Source organism: Mytilus edulis, chromosome 10 (genome assembly GCF_963676685.1).
Source record: "Mytilus edulis chromosome 10, xbMytEdul2.2, whole genome shotgun sequence".
Classification (NCBI taxonomy): Eukaryota; Metazoa; Mollusca; class Bivalvia; order Mytilida; family Mytilidae; genus Mytilus; species Mytilus edulis.
Window position 1 is genome coordinate 17,180,263 of NC_092353.1, and position 20,197 is coordinate 17,200,459.

Here is a 20,197-nt window from a genome sequence, read left to right on the forward strand (position 1 = left end):
GGACCCAAGCAACCCTGTGGGAAAGCACTGTACAAATTTAATGAAGTTTAAAGCAAACTGGAACTCTAATGTTTCTATAATTAAACAGAAGGGTAGCATGACCATACTGAAATATTGAGATCTAACTGTATCACCACCAGTTATATATTATAAAGAGAATCACAAAGATTATAAAGTCATCTCATTTTAAATAGGGAAGATAAGTTAATGTAAAACAATTTTCTGACTATATTTAGCTACCTGACACAACACGTTTATATTTGCTTTCACCTTTTAAAAAGATAAAAAGATTTCAAATAATCTTCAATTTTCATCATGTCACAAACTTTGAACAAAATTACAAAAACATTGTTTGACAACCACTGTTTATCTTTAAATCGCATTTCTTTCCTTTAAAATTATCATAACAAATACATACAGATCAAGTGAAGTGTTACTTCCTACTTATAAGTAACATTTCCTTGTTATTTTTGTTAAAATCTCTCATCTTAAAAAGTATTTTACATATTATATCGGGAGTATCTATAAATAAATAGTTTCTATATTAACAATGGACTTTTTCACATTTGAGGGGGGGGGGGGGCTCATTGGGGGGTTCTGTCCCGCTCACTGTTTTGTGAGATTCCTGTATCCCGCTTAACTGTTTTGTCAGATTCCTGTCTCCCGCTAACACTATGTATGTTAGCAATTCTTATTTTTTTGTAATTTCCCCTGTCCTGTTGGACTTCATTTCCCATTAGCATGGCACAATAATTTGACTTTCACTTGTCACGCTTACAAAAAAATCGGCTATCTCGAGTCAGGCTTAGATCCCAATGAGACCCACTTTTGACTTGAAAAAAACATTGTTCTTTTTGAGAAACATCATTACAAATCTGTAATATTGCATATATATTAATATGTATTTAAAACAACATTATATTCCTTGTTGAATAAAACCAAAATTAATTGTAATATTCATTGATATTGTCCATGGCAATAATGCTTCAAAATGGTGGAATTATTGTAAGGTACCAATTTGGAAACACATATACAATGTATATGGTTTTGGTATTAAGAATTCAATTAAGGATTAAAATACCAAAACCATATGCTTTTCCAAATTGGAACCTTACAATAATGCTACCATTTTGAAATAATATCATAAAAAATAATTCATTTTAGGATTAGGTTTAAGTTTACTACAGAGCAATATATTCTACTTCTACATGATAATGGCCTCAATCAACAAATTGAATACTTTGCCATGACTTTTGGTGTTCATACAGACCTCTCCCCCATCCCCCATATTATAAAAATTTAGTTCAGCTTTTTCACAGGCTTTAAAAGCCTCCACTAAAGGTGCTGATACAAAAGGAGTGTGTTCCAAACTTTGATTGTATGTGGAAAGAAGGAAGAATGAAAATAACATCCCACATTCAAAGGATTTAATAGCCCCCAGCATAAATACAACAGATCATAAAATTCAATGATAATGGATTAAATCATATGAAGTACGAGTGCAACTATCTACAAATGTGGAAATACATTGATTTTATAATCTGTCCTGTCCGCAAGATATTTTATAGCAAAATTTTTTAGAATAGATTTATAATCTTGTGTGAATAGGATTCATATAACAATTATCAAGTCTAGCCAAGATGTTATCTTCAGGGTTTTTCTTTTTGAGAAAATTCGAGTGATCAATGTAGATAAAAGAAAGTTTGAGCTGAAATAGAGCAACCCAACAAATTAACAAAAAATAGACATCAAGTTATCCTTACAAGTTCAACAATAGACAAGCAGTTGTATATATATTTCTAGTTCTAAATATGTCAGTCTGCACATTAGAATAAATTCTAAAAGATAAAAAAATATGACACACTATTTACAAATTGTCAATAGATGAAATATTTGAGATCAAAATCTGTTGATGAATAAACCTTGAGACAGGCACATAAACATATGGTGGGGTCAAACTAGTTTGATAAGGTTGTGGGGTCAAGATAATGAGATCTGTTTATTCTGTATTTTTGTTTACTCTTGGACAATGTCTAGATTTCAGCTTGATCTTTTAGTGATTTCACTGATTATTGGTGTTTTATGCCACTTTAAGTTCTCTTGTCTTTATCATGGCAGCAAGTTTTTATAAACAAAAGACATAGTCCCTGTAGAGAACCACTAACCTTCCGCTAGAAAAATGACATCTTACTCAATTACGGTCAGAGTTTAATGCATCTGCCACATGTATTTTAAACTCAAAACTTACATGTTGACTACCGACGACCAGTGAAAGTGTAGATGAACTACTAAGACAACTCAGTTACAGATGCCTACTTTAATTTCAGACAATAGAATTATTTACAGATAAAGTTTTGAAATTTGTGACATTTTTACTTTCTGTGGTAGCTAATTTTATCTGAAGAAAATAATCAAGTTCATTTAGTATGTAAGTATGCCTAAAAACATATAAACAGACAAATCATATTCTGCTTCAATATACAAGGCAAGATTACACTGAAAATATGTACATATAAAAACTACTAAAAACTTAAGAATTATGCACTATTTTAATAATACTGTTTAGCACCTAGATATATATACATTAATACACCACTACAACCTACTAACTATATTTTGATTTAATACTTCTAAAAACAAACCAGAAGCACTTTCAACAGTCAATCTTAAAGATCAACCCATTCTATTATCAAGACATTTGAAAGGCTACTGAAAAAAGAGAAGTGATCACTTTAATCTGTATGGAAGTCTTGGGTTTATTCACTTGTGTGTGCAATATTTACTTTGAATGTCAATAGATTGAATTTCACCCACTTAACAAATAGTGACTTGTTACTGCTATAGGAATCTGCTGAAATGGAGAAGAATAAACTTTGCTCTATACTGCAGAATTGCTGTTGTGAGCAACCCAAGATGCAATATTTTTTTTTAATCTTAGTTACCAACATCCCTACATTATTTTTTGCAATATAACAGTCATTCAAATTTTCAAAAATTTAGGTCCTTAAGTCATGTATGATATATCTTAAAATCAACAAACTAATGGGAAGCTTTGCTTTATAGAAACATTGTGTAAACATTTTGTGAAGATTCATCCAATTAAACTTAAATGTATCTTGAGACATAAATTGTTAATTTCTTAATGATCAAAGTCCCATAACTCTGGAACAAAAAATCTGAAAATTGAATTCCTAAATAGACAGGCAAAAACACATATTATAATAGAATGATCTTTTCTTTTAAAGACATGATTAAAAATTGATTAATATTTTTACAACTATAACATATTTTAATGGAAATTTGGAATATTTTGTTCAACAAACAATGAGCTTAGTTTTGTTTAGAACATCTTTAATCAAAATAATTCAGCAGTTTAAAATTTAACCCTATTTTATCAAAAATTGTATTAAAAGAGGGACGAAAGATACCAAAGGGACAGTCAAACTCATAAATCTAAAACAAACTGACAACGCCATGGCTAAAAATGAAAAAGACAAACAAGATAGATGTAGGGGAAATAACTCTTTGATATTTTGACTACAAACTAATCAAAACTTAATACAAATTTGACAATTCAGTTGTGACCTTAGTTGCAAAAAAGTTTAAAACATTTAGAAGTTTTCAACCAGTTTAAATAAAATTTCAAAATATATATTATGTATAAAGTTCCTTCCCATATGAGATTAATATGTTGTTTTTCTATCCTCTACACTTTCTTCTTCTGATAAAAGCTGTACATTGCAAACTTTTAACAACCATTTTTTACCCTGTGCATTCTGCTTTAAATTCTGATTTACTGGACAACCTTTACTTCAACAATCACAATGGTATAAGGGAAACAACCCTCAATATTTTGTAAATAAATTTTAGAGTTAACATATAAAAATGTTCTTGTTTTAAAAATTCCATTAGGGGACATACTTTTCATCATTGTAGTATAAAAACCAATTTTTAGATGATTGAAAAAAAAAAAATGTCTGCCATGTAGGTGTGAAGAGAAATAAAGAAACTGAAGAAGGCCAATGGCTGAAACGTCTTAAAAATTGGTTTAATACTACAATAATATAAAATATTGTTTATTTATAAATGGTGGGTAAAGGTTTAAAATATCAAAGAGAGTTATTTGGGTGCTATGAATTTGTGTAGGGATCATGACATAAAGATACAAATAGCTATCAATCAGTGGTACAGTGGAAGTTATAATTGTTTTCATTTTGTTGGAAATCATGTCAAGTTTTAGGCAAAAAAGTGTATTTATTCACGATTAAAAGTTGTAAAATTCTATATATATACTTTTGAGTACAAATGTAATAAAGAGCAAAAAAAGTTCCAGTATTTGTTTAAATATGATAGTCAGGGTTTTTTGTTATGTTTACAAAATTAACTTAAAAACATTTTTTACATCATCATCATCATCATCAATGGGGCGTAAAATAATTACTTTTTATGCCACAGTTATATATATAAAAATTGGTAATAGGGAATTTCTGTAATTAGGAAATTAAGACCTTATCAATGTTCTAAGTACAAATAAAACAGGAGTTGTCTTTTCAAATTACAATGGTACCAGAAACACATGGAATACATTAAGAACAAATCTTGCCAACAAAAACAATACAACCTAACAATATAAAATATCATCAACAAGGATTTCATCTATAATAAACAAACAACACATGTATTTATTAATACTGACATCTCCAAATGTTTGATTTGTGTAAATTGTGGAGACCTCGAACAATAAGATTATCATTTCATTAATGAGTATAAATATATAGTCTTATACATTGTAAATTAAATTAGTAATGTGAATGGCTTATACATGAAACAACCGTGTTCAAAGCAATACAACAGAAAATAATTCCTTTCTTTCAATTCTTCAGATAATTTAAAAAAAAAATCACAATTCTGACTTTGAATGTGACACCTATATAAATATATTCTGTGAATGTTAAATGGTTGATCCTTCAACAATTCAACTGAGTTCAGATTTCTTTTACTTTTTTTTCTTTTAAAAATATGATAAATTTGTTATTGAATATTTGTAATATGGTAAACTACTACAGTATAACATTGTATGTTGGCACAAAATTGCATAGAACTTAATATTATCACAGATGTATAACTAAAGCTTAATAATATCATGTGTACAAAAATAATATCAATCAAATAAAACATTTTTTTAACAGAGCAGATCTATAGTTTAGGCAGGTATTAAGGTACTATTTCTAATGATAAAAGCTTAATGGAAACCGACGTATGAAATGAAATTGTTAAAATAAAACAATTAAAATACTTCTCATTTTATATTTTCTTATATGGCTTTTGTATACTGCATCAATAATATCTTACATAAGCATCAGTGAAATATTCTTCAATATCGCCCTCCACAATTTAGATTGACTAGTAAATTTTTTTTTCAACCTTAAAATGACCTTAGTCGAGAATCTTTCGTTGTTTACCAAAGTTCATGCCTGCCTGACTTGCCCCTTTGTTAGTTCCATACTGCAGGCTGATTATCTGTTGGCCTGCTTTCAGTTGACCTTCTGTAAATGTACGTCTGTTTTCCTCTGATTTCTTTGGCCAAATCATTTCACCGCTATATCCTGGCTTAGTCTGAGCCTGCAACAATTAAAAACATACATCAAAAGTATTTTTACTTTTAACCATATCGTTCTTTTATTATCTATAAAGGTAATCATAAATTAAATAAACGGGGAGGACACAGATGATGCCCCCGCTTACATATCATATAAAGTTATAAAGGGGCATAACTTTAGAACAATAATTGTGACACTACCCAAATTGTAATTGATCTGAGTTTTGTGAAATATAGCTTTGTGATTAGTTTCATAAACTTTGGTTGAGGCAAACTAAAGCTAGAGAAAGGAATGAAAAATTCAGAATTTTTCCATCTGGAAAGGGGCATAACTCTAGAACTGTTAAAGTCACATCACTAAAATTTAAACTTGATCTGTTTGATAAAGGCAAAATAATATTAAGAGAACAGAAACATTTTTCCATTTGTAAAGAGGCATAACTCTAGAATGTTTTTTAATTTGATACTTGATCTGTATTATGTGGTAATAAACATTGTGTATATGTTCCATAACATTTGGTTAAGGCAAATTATAGTAATGGGAAACCAACTTTTGGACATACAAGACGTACGTATGTACATAAAGACTAATATGGGTAAACCTTTATGCCTGCTCCGTTACATTGGAGCATAAATATTCCAAAAGAAATGTTGGTAATGTTAATGTCTTTTATATGAAGAGATTTGAATATACATCCACTAGCTATGTATAGACAACAGCACAAATAATTTGTTTCATCATTATCAATATTTACACTAGATTAGAGTTAGCAAAATAATTGTTTTGATTGGAATTAATGCATGACAGCAACTAGCAGTGCTAATATAACTTAATTAATAGGGAGAATTTTTAACAGAAAATCAGTTGCAATATTCAGTACTTTTTTTTTTACAAATATACTATACATCAGAAAATGTTGTCTATCAAAAAGGGTATTATTTTTTATTTTTTGGGAATCCCCAAAATTGAACTTTCAAGTGCATACCGGTAGGTAAGTAAGGATTGATCTAGAAATTGAAGCATTGTAACAAGTTTGTAAAATTTGTGTCTTACCGTTTCTGAAAATATTTATCTTACCACACTATATGCATATTCCTTGAATCAACAAGTTCAAATACAGGGAAAATATAAACATTCATTAAATGAATAACATTGGTTGATTGGTTGTCTTCTTAAGCTCTGTTTTAATTGGATAAGAAAATAAAACCTATTATCATTGACTCTAGTGGTCTCTATGATTATTGAATGACACCTGTTTCAGTATATATATATATATATATATATAGAGTATCTCATAATCAATTACTGCACACTGTTTTTTTTATCTTGCCTATCTAATTTATTATCTTAATTAACATACAAGAAAACATTGAAATCTACATGACAACAAATTTTGACAGTATGCATGATCCAAAAACATTAACACCAAAAGTTTCACCTGAAGCTGACAGTTCTAATTTACTGATATAGAGATAACACCTTCCTCTTAATATCAATTTTTAAGCAATGATAAGAACAGAGCACGAAAATATATTCCATCACTAAACTGAGGTACTGCATTCAAAACTTATAAATAGATACCCCTGTCCCAAAATAAAATAATAGCAAAATCTAGTATTTGCTTAGAAAAGGGGGGGGGGTTGCACTCATGCTTCAGTGATTCCCTATATAATTAACCAAATTTGTCCAACAATGAACAAAAGGGTAATGAATGTACAAATGTGTTCTGTAGTGTGTTAATATGAAGAAGTTCATGTCATGACTTATAATAAGGTATTCGATATTTGGTCCTTCCGGTAGTTAATCAGTTAACCGTTGATAACACTACTTTTTTTGGTAACATTAGAAGTGATTTTAGTGTGTAATCATGTTTGTGTTGGAGGTATGTTCATATAATCATTTTTCCAATCATATTGTGTTGTAAAATGATGCCCTTTATGGGTTCTTGATTAGATTAATAAAATTCTTATCTTATCTTATCTTATCTTATAATAGACCAGTCCATACCTCTATTCCTAATGCTCTGATTGTATTACAAACTTGTACTAAGTTAGTCCTCTCATACAAATTATCTGTCTGGAAGATATTAGCTTCTGACACACCATAAGCTTTGGCCTTGTTCAGGAAGATTCCTATCCTCTCTCTTTCTCTGGCTGATTGAAATGCTGGCAGTTTAGTTTCCTGAAAACTCTTTGCATTGAAGTCTATTTTATCTTGTGGTAGCAACAAAGCATCTATCAATCTGTAATAGTCAAACCAAAAATGGGTTTTATTAATGATAAATCTATCATACAAAATAAGTTTATTACAAATTTGTTCAGGTCTATTACAATACCAATTATTGTAAAAGAATATTTCTAGTTTATACATTACATTGGGTTAGAGTACTGTGGATTCATTTATTTTCGTGGTTTGATGATGGTGGTGTTTATACAGCCCTCGCACAGTCATTTTTTTCGCGGGTACCAATTTTCGTGGGTTAAGGAAAACTTGCATGTTCATGGATATTTGATTTCATGGTTTTGCCGAAGTCTGCATACAACAATGTACAAGCCTATAGAAAATTTGTTATTCATTGTACATTTAATTTTGTGGTTCGCCTGTCCCCACGAAAGCCAGGAAAATGGTATCAAACAAATAATAATGAATCCATAGTATATAAGAAAGTTGACTTTCCTCTTTTTTATACTTGTAACTTGGAAATCAATAATAGCAAAGTAATGAATATGTTGAAATAATTGCTTTAACGTTCATATCTTGATGAACATGATGCAATCAATAAGGAATTATCTATAGAGGTCTTATATTTCAAAATGTTCTTTTGAATTGATGATTTCAAACTTAACTGTACATTAGTGTACAGGTATTAAAATCACCAAATTTTTAAAAAGTTTTTTTTTCTTTTTCTGTCATCCTTGTCAAATACATTTATACCTGCATAAAACCATTCCATCTTTAAGTGTAGTATGGAAGAACGTCATCATCTTGTCTCTTTCTTCAATTCCATTTATTTCAATTGTCTCCCCTGACGTAGAACAAATCCATTTTAAACATTTTTTAGCCTCATCAATATCAAAAGATCTGTTTATCTGAGGAGAACAAAATAACAGTATATATCATCAACCTTCACCGTATAATTTGGTATGGAGATAAAAAAAAAAAAATCAACATAATAATCATTACTTTCACTAAAATCAAAATAGTTGGATTGGATGATGTTAAATGCCACTTTCAGCACTATAATGCTATTTCATGGCAGTCATTTTTTCATTTGTGGAGGAAGCTGAAACAACAATTCACCTTTGGTAGGAAAACAGTGTGGGGGGCCAAATCATACACAGCTACTTTTGCATAGGTACTATTTCTGTACCAAAAATCTGTAGTACTGTAAATTTACTTTTAGGCCTAAAAAAAAATGTTGTGTTTCTGGTCACCCGACCGACCGTCCTTCAGACCCCCGACTCAAAAGTTTTTAAAGCTGATGTGGGAAAAAAAATAATTTGTATATCTACCGACCGTTTTTTCTGAAAGAAAATAAAAAATTCTAAGTCCCTCGATCTTTTTATAGCCCCAAAAGAAAACAACGCTAATTTTAAACTCGAGGCTTATTTTTAGAATGTACTGGAAAGTGGAATCTTCTTGGCTAATTATATATGCGGGAGCATGCGCAGTAGTTATTTTCGTTTGTCAGTGTTTGAACATGGCAACACAACGCGTCCTATTCAATGTTCAACGCGGAAAGTGTGACCATTTCGCGGAGAAAAAAATATTTCTAAATTTTATAGAAAGTAACACCTTTTTTGACATTAGCAATGAAATTCATCCAATGTCTAACATCGATGAAAAAAAATACACAACATAAATTTTGTGCTCGGCCACCAGCAAAAATGACTGGACCGAGATTGATGACAATAACACAACTGTTGGAACAATGCAATCTTTTGGAATTAAATTTATCAAATTTTCATGCCAGACCCTCTTCAAAATGAACCTGATATTAATCCATCTGAAACTGATCAGCCAATCAACGCTTTAGACATTCTAATGAAAAGCCACAGATGCTTTGCCAAAAGAAAGTGTCCTGCCAGGGAACAGTGTATATAATATATTTGTCTATCTGTAGGTTTGGGATGATGTTTGGTTCATGTTTCTATAAATGATTCTGCCCCACATCTTCTCAATTTCTTTCTCTGACAATTCCAAACTTTTGGTCCTGAAATAGGGGAATTGGGTTTAAACAGCTAATTTCCTAGGGGAAGTGTTGCCCAATTTTTTTTTAGGTTTGAACTTCGGTTTTTTTTCAGGGGTATTTTAAAAGGGGGTAAACTAAAAGTTATTTCAGGGGGATTTTAAAAGGGGTAAACTAAAAGTTATCTCAGGGAGATTTTTAAAGTGGGTAATCAATCTCTTTCTATTAAATCCCAAACTTTTGTCTGGTAACTGGAAATTGAGTTTTATATAACTTAAGCTTATTTCATAATATTATAAAAAAAAAAAAAATAAAAAAAAAAAAATAATCCCTAACTACAGTCCCTTCAAAATTTCAAGGGGGTGATGGGAAACACAACATTATTTTTTTTAGGCCTTAATATTCAGTACTATTTTGTTACTTTAAAATTATTGTGATATTTGGGTACCTGTATTTATAGTACTTGACTTGTACTTGAAATTTAAGTACTAGAGTGGGGTGCTCATTTTCGCCATATCTTTCCATGTTTTCTACAGTTTATGTTCAGGTCTATATGTTTTTGAAGTATACTGATATTTCTATATGAAGATAACTTCAAATGCAAAACAATCCTAAGCTTGAAAACATGTTTGTTTGAAAATAATCATCTGTAAAGTTAGATTAAAAGGTGTTTGAAATTTCCTGAAGTTTTGTCAATGGTGGACACATATTCGCCGTTTTTACACATCTATTTAAAACCAAGTAACTGCAGCTTTATATAATATTTATCAAATAAATTTCATTATAGATGAACAGCAGACATTTCAAAGGTGTAAAAAACAGAAATTTAGGCCAATCAGTCAAAAAAAATGCTAAGAAAAAAATCTATGAAAATCCTGTTTTTCATTCAGGAAATTGACCAAAAATCGTTGTCCGTTTTTCGATCTTTTGCAGTAAGTGCCTTAATTTTGTTTAAGTTAAAAAAATAATCATATTTGTTATAAAATTATAATTTATTGGCATATTTCTTTCATTTCAGCCATCCTTTGAAGTGTTTACACCTCAAAATCATAAAACGGCGAAATTGTGTCCCTGGCGAATATGGGCCCCCCACTCTACAGGTTTTTGGTTACATGGTTCCATTTTCAGCATTTTGAAAGTTTGTCTTTTTCAAATCACATAAAGTTATGATGTTCCAACATGGAATACTGTGATCATTATTGGTATTATTTTTGTACCAATATTTAAGGTACAAATCAAGTACTGGAAAATACAAGTACCTAAATATTACAATAATTTTAAAGTAAAGAAATAGTACTTAATATTAAAAGTAAATTTCCAGTACTACAGATTTTAAGTACAGAAATAGTACCTATGCAAAAGTAGCTGTGTATAAATAGTGGACACTGTTTCCTATGTCTGTATAACCACTCAAGGTCGTTAAAAACTTCCGTTTGTTGTAATTCTGCATTCAGATTTATGTTTTAAATCACTTACCTATACATTTGCCAATAAAAAAGTTCATCTTGAAGTTAAATGTATGAACTTTATTGAAATTTAATTAATGGAAGGGACATAACTCTAACATGCCTAAAAAGCAACAGGAAGAGAATATTCTAATTACCCACTTGTGTGTAATGTAATGAGAATACTTGATGATTGAGGTTACAACTGTTTTACAGCTGTCTTCCTGGGTGATGCTACATTACATAATACTGTCTGTTCTTGTGTATCTTGTATGAATCTAACAGATGAATGCAGGTGGAAAATGTAATTTTAACTAAAATCCAGTTAGATTAGCTCTTACTCTTGATTTTAAGATACAAAAAGCACAAAAACCTAAAATATTTCTGTCTGAACTAATGAAATTTTGTCAGTCAGACAGAGTTTGGGATACACTGGCTTTTTTGAAATCGCAAAACATAGCAAAACTAAAGTTTATCTTCAAACTTTCAAAGCTCAAGTGTTTAATTTATTTTGAAGGCTCTTTATACACTTCTATATATATATATATACACTACAGAATGTACTTCACTTAGATACACCTTCAAATAAACGACTTAAAATTCTGTAATTGCATTCCAAAAATAGAATGTACTACACGTGTATAGCTTATCTTTGACGTGTCATGAACATTTTCGGTAAATTCTGAGGCTGTATATAATATATCTGATTAAATGTTTATCCCAGATCAACATAAGAATTTAATCAAGATGAATGCCAATAACAAATGAATGACATCACAAACCTTAATACAATATATGTCATATCATATATATATATATTAGAAAACTGAACCAAAAAATAATAATACCAGATTTTCAGGCATTCAAAGACACAGAATAAAGTCTTCACTTTCAAATGAAACCAAATACATATCTATGAAAGACAAAACAAAACTAATCTAAAACATATTCCACTCTTGCTTATACTTATAATATAAAATTTTGGAAACTAACATTTCACTTAGGTGTCAAAAGTCCCATCCATGCCAAAATTAATTTACTTAGTCTGGCAACTTGACTTTTGACCATGTTAAGTTAAATCTACGGACTTGATGTCAAAGTTATGAGGACATTTGAGAAAAATAAACTGTTTGACATTAAATAAAAATTATTGTTTGTTCACAGACCTTGTGAATCTCAAAATATATTAATAAAACAAACATGCTGCGTCATCCAAAAGGAAAATAGAGAGTTCAGTGTCCAATATAAGGAAATTAGTTCACTGTCAGGTCTCAGGGCATAGAGGGAACCTGTAACGTTATAAATAGGTCTTGGCATAGATGACAAAAGGGCCAACACCTCATCTGAACCTGGAGTGGACGTTTGTGCTGTCTACACATGAATAGTACAAAAGGTCACTTGGCAAAATTTTTAATGTGCTTGGCACCTGACTACATAACAGTTGATTTTCCATCCATCTTCCTATTAGCCTTTATATTACTATTCTATACAAAATTTCTTAACATGGACCTCATTACTAATACTGCATTAAAAAGTAGCAGATCAATGACTCTTTTAATATCAAAATATTTTAAGAATGTGGTGTGTTGTAATAAAATATGAGAAGTATGAAATCTAATCAATACAAACATTGCTATCATTCTGCATATTACCACAAAATATTTAAATACACCTCAAAACATTAACAATATCTTAAGGACTGGTGAAGAAGTAAATCGTTTTTTAAAAACCACAGATTAAATTACAATTAACTGACTACTTGTAACAAAGTAAATATTTTGTTTAGGTCTTTATTCTATTCAATGGTTCACTTACACTAATTTTAAATCACTTAATCGTATTTAAAAGGATATGTTCGAAATTATCCTCTTACAAACCTATGTATTCATTGTTTGTAAATTTTCAAGAGCCTCTGTAACTGTACTCAGATTCAAGGGGTAGTTTAAGTACAACTCGAATCCTTGAGTCTTTGGTAAAAAAAATTATATATGAAATTTTCAAAATAATCACTGAAACACTTCCCTTCCTCCGCTAATAGATTTTTTTATTCTGCTAAAAAAAAGAAAAATAATAATAAAACTTTACAACACTCCCCCTCCTTTCCCAAAACTAAATATAGTGCTAGCTGGAAAATAACCTGAGACTAGAATCCCCTCCTATAATATTGATAAAGCTTGTTGGAATTGCTGACCTTCCAGCACTTTGATACATATGTTACAATAGACTGTTAACCATATAGCCAAGGTCATATGAATGATGAATAAGGCATTTTACACACAGATGGATACTTAAAATAGTGTTAAATTACTTATCTAGTTGTATATCTGTGAGACAACATGTTGCAGAATACTACATCAATACACAGGAGGTGTGTTTTTGAATACAAATAATTTATAATTCAAGATTTTGCGATCAGGATGGTTTTATACCAGACTTTTTACTTTGTAGTTCTTAGCAATCAGGTACAAACAACAAAGAAAAATTATGGAAACGTAAAATACACCAGATCAGATTGTGGAATCATAATCTATATATATATCTGCTTGTGTACAGATAAGAGTGGGGGAAATTCCTTTTTATAGCAGATCTAGCATGTTTAAGAAGAGCTATCTCACTTCAACATTGTAGGTACATGTATTTTAAAAATAGTCACACACAACAAAAATAGTCTGTATGGCTGATGGCATCAAACAGATAGAAACTTAAAAACTTCCAATACTGTATTATGAAATGCAATATTATTTCTTCACTCTTGACAGTTGAAGGTTAAACATTAGAAATGTTTGGCAAGTCTCATGTTTCAAAATTTTAAATATAAACAATCTTAAGTGGAGTAATATCCAAGGAAGTGGAAAAACCATATACATGTTGTAAAGTGCTCATTGCTGGTTAATGTTTGTTTTTATATGTTTCTCATTTGGTTTTAAATAAGGCTGTTGGTTTTCTGGTATGAAATGGTTCTCTCCACATTTTGTTATGTCAAGGCCTATTATTGTGACAATATGGTAGGAGTTTTGTTATGTCTAGGCCTATTATTGTGACAATATGGTGGGAGTTTTGTTATGTCTAGGCCTATTATTGTGACAATATGGTGGGAGTTTTGTTATGTCAAGGCCTATTATTGTGACAATATGGTAGGAGTTTTGTTATGTCTAGGCCTATTATTGTGACAATATGGTGGGAGTTTTGTTATGTCAAGGCCTATTATTGTGACAATATGGTATGAGTTTTGTTATGTCAAGGCCTATTATCGTGACAATATGGTATGAGTTTTGTTATGTCAAGGCCTATTATTGTGACAATATGGTATGAGTTTTGTTATGTCTAGGCCTATTATCGTGACAATATGGTATGAGTTTTGTTATGTCTAGGCCTATTATCGTGACAATATGGTAGGAGTTTTGTTATGTCAAGGCCTATTATCGTGACAATATGGTAGGAGTTTTGTTATGTCAAGGCCTATTATTGTGACAATATGGTAGGAGTTTTGTTATGTCTAGGCCTATTATCGTGACAATATGGTATGAGTTTTGTTATGTCAAGGCCTATTATTGTGACAATATGGTAGGAGTTTTGTTATGTCAAGGCCTATTATTGTGACAATATGGTAGGAGTTTTGTTATGTCTAGGCCTATTATTGTGACAATATGGTAGGAGTTTTGTTATGTCTAGGCCTATTATTGTGACAATATGGTAGGAGTTTTGTTATGTCTAAGCCTATTATTGTGACAATATGGTATACATGAGTTTTGTTATATCAAGGCCTATTATTGTGACAATATGGTAGGAGTTTCGTTATGTCAAGGCCTATTATTGTGAAAATATGGTAGGAGTTTCGTTATGTCAAGGCCTATTATTGTGACAATATGGTAGGAGTTTCGTTATGTCAAGGCCTATGGCCTATTATTGTGACAATATGGTAGGAGTTTTGCTCATGATTAAAAGTAACCTTTTGTTACTTACATCTTTTCATATAAGGCCAATTAAAATTAATTGCTAGATTTTCATCCCCCCCCCGCCCCTCAGAAATCGTACCGCCCCGATTTTTTTATTTAACAAAGATACGATTTCCAGATTTTGGTCATGTCCGTTACAAGGAACCATCTATAATTTCGTTTCATTTGAAACTTCCTGTTTCAAATTTCTTTTTTGTATTTCTTCGCCGGAGTAATCCCATCGAAAATGATTAAGTCGAAATATTCTGCTGCTCTATGATGACAACATCATCTACCAAGAATAGAGATTGATAACGAGAAGGGCATGACATATTGGAGTTACGAGTAAAACGCCTTGTCCTTGAACGCAAATTGCGGTAGTCACCGGTAGTCATTAGTGAATCAAAAATCGTGTTTTTTTCTTTATTTATACAATGACTTTGTGTCAGGAAATTTGGACTGTGAATGATATCCAAAGCGCAAGAATCGTAGAACAAATTGGTACAAAAAACATGACTGGATTAAAGAAATTGACACAAGCACAAACTTGTTTGAATTATGACCGTATATGGAGAAAAAAATGTTGACAAACACGCATTTTAATTATAACAAGCCCTTCTATTCACCCATGGCTTTTGTTTTTGTTGACAAACAGCAAACACCCTCTGTTACTGTGCCTACCATCAATTTAGTCATTAAGCCACAACTAATTTTTTGGTTAAGTTCATATTTTACATCATAATTTCTTTCAACACTGAGTTTACATTTTATTCTGTACTCATAATACTTGTGTTGCATACAATTGTACCAAAACATTTAATTGATTTTATGGAGACTAAAAACCATTGCTTAGAAAGCAAAATAAATGTGGTGTAGGTATACTAGTAGTCTAACTGAAGACTGAAGAGAGCATTTCTCTTCTTTTTGATGTCTACTATAAATAGGTTTCTAAAGCGGCAATTGCATGTACATAACTGTGGTTGCCAATCAGGGATTTTTATTTAAGAGTTTGAAAAATAGTGTAGGATTCCTTATACAGCATGTATATACATTATACAAGCTTGTTTCCCACTAGCATATACCCCACGGTATGAAAAACTCATGACGAGGGTTTCATATGAAATAAAATTTTAAAAATAAAATCCTCCCACCCACCCCATTTTTTTCAAAACTTTGGATGAAAATCTACTAATTAATTTTAGTTGGCCTAAATCATGTATATTTTTTTTTCTTATGTTGTTTGTTTGCTGTCTCATTGATACATACATGTACCTACATCTAGAGCTTCTTATCAAGTTATGTAAAAAGCTTTGATGCTAGTTCTTATAACTCAAAATGCTCATTTGAAAATTGAATTAAACTACTTAAACTTTGTGTATTTACAAAGCTCCCCACTGAATAGCTAAAGATCTGAAGGTCTTAAAAAAGGTCACCGCAGGTCAAGTATACCAGTTAAAAAATCCTGTCTGACATAGATATTTATGATTGTGTCAAAAGATAAGTATCATTATCAATGGCTGATCCACTTTAAATATTTTAATCCCACAAAAGGTCTCACAAAATGACAGTCATACAAAAGGTGCTACATAAAAAGTTCTAGTTTTGGGAATGTAACTGTTTACTATAAACCTGTATTTAGAATTACTTCTTATCATCTTTTGAATTTTTTTTTAATATTTCTTCGATTTATCTGATTTTAATTTCACGCATTATATTTGGCCTGGTTAAACCTCCTACCTATATTTATAATTAAATTATTAAGGAACATTTCACACAGTACAAAGTGATAGAAAGATTTACATACTTACAATGAAAGAGATTAATAAATGTATGCAAATATTAAGATTTGGTAAGTCTTTTTGAGCAATATATGCCAAGAATCTTTCAATTAATACAACCAGCATCAGAACCATCCATTTTCAAAAGGGGGTAAAAGGTTAAAAGGGGGGGGGGGCAACTATATGTCCCCATATCCCCCCTCACATGGATCCTCCACTGACCATTCATATTTCTTTGTATATCTTGTATTTGGTAAGTCTAATGGGCCTGTGTAAATATTAACAAATAAATAGACTCCTTTGGGTTAGACTATTAATAGACTAGAAACAAATCTGAAACCTTGATAAATTTCAATTCACATACGTTTGACATCAATATGTTTTTAAACACATTAATCTGTTGGTTCAAGGAACTACCCATAATACTGTGAGTGTTTCCTAATTAAATAATGATATAATTCCCAGCTGATGCCTACAAGTGCTACTATAGACTTAACAAAGTCTCATTGAGTAAATTCACATATGTTAAAATGGGTACAGGTATATTATTAAAATACCATTCATTCAGTTGATGGAAGGTCCTTGCTTTATTAATGGAGTAATTATATATGGTATTCCCATAGCACAAGTACATACCGATTTCACTTTAATAAATTACTTTGAACTAAAGATTTACACTAGTAGTGAAATGATAATTTCATGCCCAGGAATTTTTATTTTATTGAACTTGCATAACTTCTTACTTGAACTTCATGTAAGTAAAGGTAAACTCAAACTTTTATACCTAAATAATGTCCTAACAAAATGCAACAAGCAAATTAAAATTGTTCAAAATATAAATATTTATTAGTGATTGCAATTGTATACAAAAAAAGATCAAAAGTTCAAACTTAAATTAGCAAATAAAAATCTTATTATGCAATGCTATAAGCATGTTGTGTTTCCTTTGAATCTGCAACAAAAAATTACATTTTCTTTACTCTCTGAACAATTAAATTCTAAAACTAATATCCCATACTGAACCCCATAAAATTGTTTTCTTTCTATTAAATTTGCAAGATTCTTGATAAACAGAGGAATGTAGTATTTGATAAAACTTGTAATTACACAATATCAGTTTCAGTGTGTATTCAGCTGACAGTAGTATCAGTTAACTTGGAAACATGTGCATGTTAAAATTAGCAACTACAAAATGTAGCAGGAAACAAATTTACATCAATGAGAAAATTAAGCATACTTTCTCATGAGGGGAGAAAGGTCATCTTTACCAGTAACATCTTAATGACTTTAACAGACTTTAAGAGTAATTACTGGCCAACCACAGGCAACAATAAAAATGCATTGAAAAACCAACGACAAATGTACCACAAGAATAAGATATTATCATTGTTGTATTCTAGGATTAAGCATTATAATGATTGTGCTTTTATCCAATTAAATAATTTCAAATTTTAAACCATATTAAAATGCATAAAATTATATAATTAAAGTTTTTTTGTAAAACCAGTTATTATGTGATGCTTTGAACATGGCTTTTATCCTTTGAATCTGCAACTTAACTGTAAAAGGTTCAGTGGCAGATCCAGGGGGAGGGTTGAAAGGTTGATCCCTCCCCCCTTTTAAAAAAATGGTGCATAGTATTCCTCCAACTTGATATACTACTTTGATCATAAGGAGAGTTGAACAACAACCTAACAAGACAATAAAACAAAATTAAAGACATCTATGATGTGATTTCTATGTTTAAATTTGCATGGACTTTCATTTACAATTTACCATGTAAATAGCAAGCCATGATTTTCTCTAAACTTTTCTGAGACATCTGTAAATATCACTCTGACATCTTCACTGTAACTTTCTACTAACAGGTGGGGTGAGAACATGAGAGAAGCTTATTAAGAAATCAAGATACAGGTTTATCTTTTAATGAGACTGGAAGTAGTAATGGATGGCACATAACAATAGGAAGCAGACATGACTTTTAGTGGATGACCTGACCGTTTTTTATCTGTTTTAAATGTGTAGAAAACTCAAAAAGAAGTAATCCAAAATATCTTAAAATTGATGATTATATATATTAAAATTACATTTTTTTTCAACTTCAGCAAATATTTGTTTTATATTTCTTGATATCTTTTCTAAGAAACATAATCATATTAAAGGGAAGTAGAAAGCAGAAGTGGTCCATGATTACCTACCATATTTATTGAATACAAGTATATATACTACAAGAAACCAAATGTTTATTTTCTAATAGAGGCCTTACATTTGTACATGTAAATATCTATGGCGTATCCATGGTATTACAACAATTAGTAATTTCTATCATTTCTATGGAACTTTAAAAGCAATAACAATATTGAAGAGCAGATATGAGGATTATCTGATTGAAAGAGCATAATGGCTACTTTGGTGTTAAAAGTTCTTTCGACTACAAGCTGAACATTGTAGTATTTCCATTCATAAACCAGAGGGATTCAGACCCATTTTGGAAATGGAAGTGGTAACAACATGAATGTAAATTGCAACTCTAGAAGCACGACTGGGTGTGTCAGTCAATAGTCTAGTTGAAAAACATATATTTATTAAAAATCGGTAAACCAATTTTTGATAGTGACCAATATACATGTACTTGTGTAGTTTCTATTTGGAATGTCTCATCAGCTGCTCATTACCTGATAACACTGAGCACAGCCTATTGTACAGTTGGAATCCACTTGGAATCACATCTCTAAATCAAATGAAATCTAGAACTCCATATAGATCCCAGATGTAGTTTTAATTTGTAAATACATATTGTAAATAGTTACAGGTGGATTTGTTACATTAAAGTATATGAAGGGAAAAAATTCTGAGATAAGTGCCTGTGGCACCCTAAAGGAGCCTAGAGCAGTAAAGGGTCCTTCTGTCCTGAAAAGGGTTTTGAAAATCTAACTTCTAAGCTTAGTAGACACTGTCATCTACTATATATTTGTACGTAATGGTGATTTTTTCATACCTTTTCTTGAGATTCTCTAGCCAATCCCGACTTTGCTGCTCGATAAGTTGCCATGTTTTAAAAAAAGTTACTGTGACAGCAGAAGTAAACTTCTTTCGTTCAAAAACGTGGGAAAATGCTCTTAGGTGACAGTGATTTTATGTCATGTGGACGCTTAAATTTCATGACAAATATGTGTACGCGTCCCGATCTCAGTCGGTATAAATAAAAAAAAAATGTATGGGATTTTAAAATGTAATGAGAGCAGACAGG

General features: G+C 30.7%; 1 protein-coding gene across 1 annotated transcript; it reads right to left on the reverse strand.

Moving 5' to 3' along the window:
* Positions 1–3,531: 3,531 nt before the first annotated feature.
* Positions 3,532–20,103, reverse strand: LOC139493528 (myophilin-like). The gene is made up of 4 exons (XM_071282014.1): positions 19,946–20,103; positions 8,535–8,689; positions 7,608–7,842; positions 3,532–5,622 (listed from the first exon to the last, which is right to left on the reverse strand). Exons 1-4 carry the CDS (start codon positions 19,997–19,999, stop codon positions 5,437–5,439), a joined length of 630 nt encoding a protein of 209 aa, XP_071138115.1. The 5' UTR covers positions 20,000–20,103; the 3' UTR covers positions 3,532–5,436.
* Between the last annotated feature and the right edge of the window lie 94 nt (positions 20,104–20,197).